This window comes from Augochlora pura, chromosome 4 (genome assembly GCF_028453695.1).
Source record: "Augochlora pura isolate Apur16 chromosome 4, APUR_v2.2.1, whole genome shotgun sequence".
NCBI lineage: Eukaryota > Metazoa > Arthropoda > Insecta > Hymenoptera > Halictidae > Augochlora > Augochlora pura.
In genome coordinates this window covers 6,335,838-6,344,237 of record NC_135775.1, presented here as the reverse complement: position 1 = coordinate 6,344,237, position 8,400 = coordinate 6,335,838, and the positions used below count along the sequence as shown (strand labels likewise).

General features: G+C 37.1%; 3 protein-coding genes across 3 annotated transcripts in view; all 3 read left to right on the top strand.

Annotated features, from left to right (window-relative positions):
- Positions 1-836, top strand: part of Pez (protein tyrosine phosphatase non-receptor pez) — a 3,443-nt gene extending 2,607 nt beyond the window's left edge. Inside the window, exon 7 of the mRNA XM_078177762.1 lies at positions 831-836. Coding sequence (XP_078033888.1) covers positions 831-836 — 6 coding nt within the window. The remainder of the gene's footprint in view (positions 1-830) is intronic.
- LOC144468344 (uncharacterized) lies at positions 773-4,033 on the top strand. The gene is made up of 6 exons (XM_078177755.1): positions 773-1,124; positions 1,233-1,285; positions 1,477-1,546; positions 1,774-1,970; positions 2,047-2,260; positions 2,339-4,033. Exons 1-6 carry the CDS (start codon positions 965-967, stop codon positions 3,646-3,648), a joined length of 2,004 nt encoding a protein of 667 aa, XP_078033881.1. The 5' UTR covers positions 773-964; the 3' UTR covers positions 3,649-4,033.
- A 1,407-nt stretch (positions 4,034-5,440) lies between these two features.
- Positions 5,441-8,400, top strand: part of LOC144468718 (unc-112-related protein) — a 68,643-nt gene continuing 65,683 nt past the window's right edge. Inside the window, exon 1 of the mRNA XM_078178390.1 lies at positions 5,441-6,004. Within this exon, the coding sequence (XP_078034516.1) occupies positions 5,866-6,004 (139 nt within the window). The 5' untranslated portion in view covers positions 5,441-5,865. The remainder of the gene's footprint in view (positions 6,005-8,400) is intronic.

Sequence of the window (8,400 nt, the reverse complement as noted above, 5' to 3'; positions counted from 1 at the left end):
GTTTCAACGTAAATCTCTTGAGAATCATTCTTTTCCGACATTCCGCGACATAACACTACTCCGTAACGCGATGCCATGTTTGCAAATCCCACTGCTAAGAAATGCGCAAAAAACCGATGCCCCGCAACATTCGAATGCTGATAACATGAGAAATATCGCGACATATCTGCAAAACCGCGCGAGATAACATTACTGCAGTTTAATCGGCATTCGAGAAATACGAATCACTTAATACAAAACCGATTAAATCGGTAATTTAAGTAAAAATAACGAATAAAAAACACAGCAATTCAAACACCGACGTCCTACGCAAACGTATCGTGTTATGTGCCGGTTAAAAGGTTGCACGTGGCGCAAAATTCAAAAATATAAAACTCTATTTGTTCATTGGGATATGTATTCAAAATTGGAACAATAAAGCCTCCACTAAAATCAAACACAAAGATATTTTATTGTGAATCATTCTACTAAAGGATTAGGTATATCAATATTTGTTGTTTATTTAAATATTCATCTAAAATTTTCAAACCGTTTAAAATAATCAGGCCTACCAACGCCGAGTTTTGTTTTTATTCATTGTTATATATCGTTAATTAAACAAATTGAAGAAATATGAAAATTATCAGTGAGAATGTAACGTTCTTACTTTTTGTGTAAACTATTGTTAACGCGTATTATATTATGTTAAATTATACGTTGTACGAAGTTTCATAATATGTGATGGCTGCACTGGGTTTTGTTGTTCTGGAATCTTTTTATATTAACGGTTGAGGTGTTGTATAAGGAAGAGTTCGTTGCTCACCGGTTTTAATTTAAAGTTATTTGTTTAGATATGACTTTGTTTATACGTTAAAATATAAGCTTCAAACACCTGTAATTATAGTTATACGTCTGAGTTTTGTGATTAAGTTAACATTCATTTTTATACGAGTTATAAGCATTATTATATTGATAACCTATTGATATGGCGGGCAAAGTAAGAAAAGCGCCAAAAAGAAAAGGAGCAAATGGATATAAATTACCAGATCCAATATCGCCTGGTGAGATAGTCAAAGATTTAAAAGACAATCAATGGATTCTTGGCAAATCGATTGGTATTGGAGGATTTGGCGAAATTTATTGTGGTAAGTACTCACTGTAATGGAAACTTGCAACAGCTGTTGTAAATAATATTTTATTTTGTTTTCTATGTCATTTTCAAATTAGTCTAATAAATCAATTATTGGTTACAGCTGCTTCTTACAATGGGAAAACTCCAAAGGATTATCCAAATGTAATTAAAATTGTAAGTAGCAATTACAAATAAAACATTTCATAGTTCATTTGTACATAGTACACAGTTGAAACTTTATAGACTATACATGTATCAAATTTTTGTAGTAAATTGTTTCAAGAAATAAATTTAAAATGAAATGTTATTTTATATTTTGGACTTGTTCTTTAATATAGAAATCCATTATATCTTTGATTTTATAGGAACCACATGGGAATGGACCATTGTTCGTGGAAATGCATTTTTATTTGAGAAATGCCAAACCTGATGAGAGTAAGTATTCCAATAGCATATTTACTCACACAATTTACTTTTGCTAGAAATCTTAGAAACAGAAGAATTATTCTGTGTATTAATACAAAATAATGTTATGAGAGAAAGGAGGGAAAATCTTATTGCACTACTGTATAGTTATCGTATTATTTCCAAAACATTATTTATACATGTTCAAATAAATAATTATGCAGACGTTACGACAAGAAAAATTACATTTATTTTAGTTAATGCTTGGAAAAAGAAGAAGAAACTTTCAAGACTTGGTATGCCTCCATTTCTTGGCTCTGGAAGTCATGAATACAAAAGTACAAAGTACAGATTCATAGTATTGGAACGATATGGTACGGATTTGTGGAAGTTGTTTGAACAAAATAACAAAGAGTTTCCAGAACATACAGTGTACAAAGTAGCTATACAAATAGTAAGAAAGTTACAAGTTGTTTTGATTTCACTTCTGTAATGTAACTAATATTGAAAGAAAATGTTTGGGTTTTTAGATAAATGTATTAGAATACATTCACTCCAGAAACTATATACATGGAGACATAAAAGGGGCAAACTTACTGTTGGATCTGAAGTCACCAGATCAAGTTTATTTGGTAGATTTTGGTTTGGCATCCCGTATCACAACAAAAGATAAATATGAACTAGATCCAAAAAAAGCTCATAATGGAACCATTGAATATGTTAGTCGAGATGGTCACATGGGAGGTAATAATAATCACAAATTAATTTTTAAAATGTGCATTACTTACTTCTAGGTGTTAAAGCACTCGTTTTTCATTTCAGTGTCAACAATGCGTGGTGATTTTGAAATTTTGGGTTACAATATGATTCAATGGTTAAACAAGTCTCTCCTATGGGAGAAAGACTTGTCAAGTCCAGTTATAGTGCAAAAGCAGAAGGAAAATGCATTTGAAAATATGTCAGAGTTTTTGAAGAAAACATTCAGTGGAGCTGTTCCAAATACTATAGTTAGATATATGTCCGAGTTAGCAAGTATGAAGTTCAATGATGTTCCAAATTATGACAAATTTAAGCAGATATTAACAGAGGGCTTAAAGCAATTATCGCATAAACCGGATGGAAAATTAGAATTTGAAAGTAGTCCACGTAAACGCGAGGCTTTAAAATCTACTACTCCATCGAAATCAAAAAAGCTAACTACAGACAATAATCGAAAATCGCCGCGAACAAAAAAGCCAATATATATTGAAGTAGAATCCGATGAAGAATCGCGAATAAGAATAGTTAGAAGAACGAAGAAAACTAACTCTGATTCCATAAACGAAAAAGTAGAAAATGATCAGGCTGAAAATGATAACGAATCTGATGAAGAGTTTCGTATAAAAATAATTAAAAAAGGGAAGAAAACTGATTCTAAAACCTTAAGTGGGAGAACAGCAAAAGTGAATTATCAGGATGAAAATGAGGATGAATCTGATGAAGTCTTACCTAAGAAAACAATTAAAAGAACGAAAAAAACTAATTCTCCTTCCATAAGCGGGAGAGCGGCAAAGGTGAATTATCAGGATGAAAATGAAGATGACTCTGATGAAGTCTTATCTAAGAAAACAGCTAAAAAGACAAAGAAAATTAATTCTCCTACCGCAAGCGGGAGAACAGCAAAGGTGAATTATCAGGATGAAAACGAAGATGACTCTGATGAAGTCTTATCTAAGAAAACAGCTAAAAAGACAAAGACAATTAATTCCCCACAGAGAACAGCAGAGGTGAATTATCAGAATGAAAATGAGAATGAATCTGATGAAGACTTATTTACGAAAACAGTTAAAGGAACACAGAAAACTAAATCCCCTATCGTAAGCGGGAGATTTGCAAAGGCAAATTATCTGGAAGAAAATGAGGATGATTCTGATGAAGATATGTTTACGAAAACAGTTAAAAGAACAAATAAAACTAATTCTGATACCGTACGCGGAAGAACAGCAAGGGTGAATTATCAGGAAAGAAATGAAGATGACTCTGACGAAGAATTACCTATGAAAACAACAAAAAAGACAAAGAAAAGTAATTCTAAATCTGTAAACAAGAAAAGATTAAAGGTGAATGATCAGGGCGACAGTTTGAACACCTAAAGGTAGCAAATTGTATTTCATTTAATACAAGTTAAAATAATATAAAATTCACGTTTACGTGCCGATTATAGGGTGTAAGATTACAATAAAAAATATATTACCATCCTTTCATATTGAATGATGTTGAATGAGTGTGTTTGTTGAAAGAAGGAAGTACAAACTTTTTATATATTAATATAAAAACCAAGAAGACAAAAGTAAGACAAAACCAACGATAAGAGTTTGAAATGAGTTTGAAATACCATTAAGCTATACATATATATCTTTTTATTCATAATAACATCTATAAAAATGAAGATAAAGTTGAAATAAACGAAGTTAACTAAATCAGTTTTAATAATTAATTTATTCTATAGTCATATAATTAAGAGAATAAAATTAAAGTATTCTAAAACATTTGTAAATAAATTTTTACGTTTCAAAATTTTTCTATTCGATATTGCCCTCAACTCATAGATCACTACGATCGAAAAAAATTGATAAATTATTTATCTCTGGGTACGTAAGATTTGTAACAATTTTTTTCGTAAGTGGTGTCGCTCAGTATATCCTCGGCTATTTTAACATCTAACTTATTATTAAAAATAATTAATAGAACTGGGTAATGTTTAAACTCTAAAAAAGTATGGATGTTCCGTTAGATTATTAATAAAACGAGTAGTATTGATAAATTGATGGTTACTAGCTTTTTAACTAATAGTCATACTTATTCATCTTGTCAGCAATGCATACGTTTTTAAAAGATATAAGTAGAAGTGAAGGGTCCCTACCGAGATATACCTCGTTCGTGCTTTTGCTTTTTATGAGAAGTGACAGAGGACTCTACAGTCCGTTCACTCTTTAGATGCCTGCAGTGTCATCTAACGAAATGAATTTTCAACTAATTGTCTAAAAACTTGGGCGTTCTTCCGCAGATGACGCCACGATTCATTTTGAAGATCTATTCAAGATTGAAATGTGTAATTGTCTCTAGACAGTTCAAACCCCCAATACCATACTCGTTTGGATTTTAAACAATGTGTTAGTGTAAAAATGTGAAAACAAACTAATAGAAGAATGAATCACAATTTTCCTTCTCTCTGAAAGATCTTATACCCACATTACTCACTGTTGAAGCGGGCAGGTATGAAGACCATTACCTGCAGGTATGGAGACCATTATTTGAGTTATCATTTTATAATTATCTATCTTTTCGTGGAGGCCAAAAGCAATGAATTCATTTTCGGTTATCAATTTCGCTAATATTTGACTAAGGTGCGTACAACTGATAAAAACGTTTATATCTTGCATCTCCATTTCCAACACAACTCAAGAATATTTTATTAAGCAATATAAACATTTCAATTTACATTTGATACGATTTGATAGAATACAAACTTCGGCACAACCTAAAACAAAATTTACAAATCATTCCATACCGCGTCGTAAGCAAAAAAGAGATGGTAGCCCGAAATAGGAATTCGTTCCGGTTGACTACGGTAGAAAAAGATCTTTAATTTTTCAAGCGTGGCAGACACATTGATAGACAGTTTGGACGTATACATATTTCTCTATTGAAATGCGAATAAAATTCGCTCGACACCGATGACGAGCAACGGAATCGGCGACCGCGGAGGGAAAGGAAACCGAGTTGTATGACGGGTCAGGCGAACGGCGGGTTGCGGGGTACCGGTGGCGTCGAACGTGGATGCGGTCGGGGGTGTTGGGGGGGCTTCAAGGGGGGCCAGAGTTGCGCGCGCATTCCAAGCGCGCGTCACTTGTAAATAGTTCTATTCTCGGTAAGAGAAGGTAGCCGAGCCGAGAGTGCTCGGTCCGACACCAGTCAAGGAACCAGCTGAGGCCTGTGGCGAGCGAACGATCCGAGCGCCTCTGCACTCAGGACTCGGAGCTGGGCTGGAAGTCGTGCACTCGTGCGAGTCCCGCGAGAGACGGCCAGTGTGTCGCAAGTGCGCCGCAAAGTTACGTTCGAGAGCCGTTCTTTCGATTCTCCCGATCGTAAAGTGAATCCCGAATTGTTCGGACCAAGCGGTCGGTACGATACATCGTCGCTCGTGGCAATTCGTATATTTCGAGTGTGTCGAAGCGGTGTCGAGTGCCGCGAAACCATGATTTCTGCTCCTTAGAGCCGAACAGTTCCGTGGTGTGCCCGAAGACAGAACGCGTCCCGACCGTTCTCCACGATTTTTCTTTCACTGTTCGTTTTGTTTCTCGAGCAACATGTATTCCGACGGCCACGAGGTGGACGGCAGCTGGGTGCTGCGTGTCTACGTGACTGATCTACAAGTGGAGAGGACTTTGCGAGTCAAAGGGGAACTGCACATCGGCGGTGTCATGCTACGTCTGGTCGACGATCTCGGTGAGTCTGCTCAGCTCCTTCCGATCACTCTTATTTCTCTTCTCCGGCCGGTAATTTCGAAGGGAACGAAAGCGCGCGAAATTGAAAAATTCGAACGATCGCTCGCGATTAACTTGCTGCACGTGATATGCGGTTAAATGTCACGTGACCGTTCCAAGTAAATCGCACGCAGAATCGGGCACGCGTTGGACCGTTATCGAGGCGGACCGGTTTTATCGGTCATTTACTACGAAATGAAATCGTTTTAATGAAAATCTTTCCGTGGTCCTAGCTTATTTAGCTGGAAACCCTTGCTTTGGAATTTAATATTATCACTGAATCTACCGCGCCGGTAAAAAGAACCGGTTTCACATTCTTTTTATTTGAAAATTGTTGCAATTATGGTGATTCTCTCCAGGAACAGATTAAATAAATTTCGTACCTCAAGCGTATGTTAAGAGCAATATTTCAAACGTCAGAAAGCAACATGTCACTTGCTGTGTTTATATTGTATGTGGTTGTGCTTTAGCGGTGTGTCTGATTGTAGAAGTCCTTTTAAGTTTCAAAGCTTCTTGATCCATCTGATAACAATACTAATTTTATACACATCGATAAATTCTCCGAAAGATTGGATGATTTCTTTGAAAGCTATGTCGATTCGCACGTCATTATTAAATTGCGGATTTTACGTATTTTTTGACAAGAATGTCATATAAAAATGGAAAGTCATAAGAAGAACTCGACAATGTTGATAAACTATTTTCGATTTATCTAGATTATTTAAAGAAATAGTTTATTTTTATTTCCTCTCTATTTCGTGAGATAATCTTGGAAAATATTGATTTTGCATCAAGATCCGTAGTCTAGTCATTATTTATCATAACATGTCAAGTGCCGAAAATAAACACTAGAAACTCTTACAACTTAAACTGAAAAGTTAAAATTGATCATAGTGGATGAATGATGAATTTTCTAAACTAGTCAGAAATTAGCACTCCTAAATGGCACTCAACGTTATAACAATATTATACTTGACATCACCGAGTGACAGCGATCGGACAAACTTTCAAAAAGCATCTGCATCATTTCATCGTACCCTATTTTTGTCTTCTAGAATTAATAAACTTCGAATCTAATTGTCCGTTACATTAAAAATTTCTTGAAAACAATGAGTCACGTCTTCGATTCTCGCATACGGATGCTGTGTCACTGCCGTAGTCATAGCGTATCATGTTTGTACCTGTAACAATTGGTGACCATGCGAAAAGTTGTGGTCCAGGAATCGTTGGTCGTTAAAAAGAGGAAAAGGTGGCTGCGTATTCGGAAGCGGGAATTCCTCGAATCGGGGGCTGGTCCGGTCTTTCAAAATACCAGGTAAAAGTACCGCCCGGGGTGGGCTGAATCGATGAGGTCCTCGTCTCGTCTGGGGCCAGCAACAAGTTGCAGGGATTATTAGCGTGTCGCTGGGAGCAACGCGACTGCTCTCTCCCTCCCTCTCTCTCTCTCTCTCTCTCTCTGTCTCTCCGTCTCTCTGTCTGCCTATCTGTCTCTTTATCCATTTCTCTATCTATCTTTTTATCCATCTATACATCTATCTATATATTTATCTTTATTTCTATTTATCTACCTATCTATCATCTATCTACCTACCTACCTATCTATCTATCTATCGATCGATGTATCTATTCATCTATTTATCCATCTATCTATTCATCTATCCATCTATTTATCCATCCATCTATCTATTTTTGTCTCTGTCTCTCGCTATTCCTCTCTGTCTCTGGCACACCGATGCGATGGGTGGACAAACTGAAGCGTGTACCGGGGAGTGGAAAAACTGGACGGTCGAACTAGTTTCGCCGTGACGGCGACGAACGGACGGACGCGGCCACCGAACTCCTTTATATGCTAAAGGGGAGCTCCCACCGGCTGGTGGGACGATAGAGAGACACGTGAGACAGCCTAGACCCTATGGGGCACTCGCCGCACGTAAAACGAAACACCGTTTGCCGGCCGCTTTCCTTGCTGATAAGCGTAACCGAGAGCCGGTGTCTGATTCCATTCGCGAATCGCCACTGGAGAGAACCGACTGGTTCTACGAATACCTCGAGCACCCTCCTGTGGGACCCCCGGTTGCCAACCTGTGGTTCGGTACCCCCGGTATCTTGACCATCGCACTCTATGCGTCGGCTCGTTCTGCGTTCTTCTACGACCTAGCTGGACCTAGATGCGTTCGTTTTCATCTCGCTCTCCGAAAGCCTTGAGAGAAGCAGAATTGTACTGAAGACCTTGTGGTCTGATCAAGCACAGTAGTCAGGTTGGTAGGGTTTAATATGAAGCTAAGGGAAGGGCGATTATAGTACAGGAATTATTGTAATAATAGACTGCGGATTTCATGCATTTGTGGTGGAAACTAT

Excerpts from the sequence above, each read along its gene's own strand:
- LOC144468344 (XM_078177755.1), top strand. The coding sequence starts at position 965 with ATGGCGGGCAAAGTAAGAAAAGCGCCAAAAAGAAAAGGAGCAAATGGA. Across the intron at positions 1,286-1,476 it reads ATCCAAATGTAATTAAAATT|GAACCACATGGGAATGGACC; the intron begins GTAAGTAGCAAT and ends TTGATTTTATAG. Across the intron at positions 2,261-2,338 it reads TCGAGATGGTCACATGGGAG|TGTCAACAATGCGTGGTGAT; the intron begins GTAATAATAATC and ends TTTTCATTTCAG.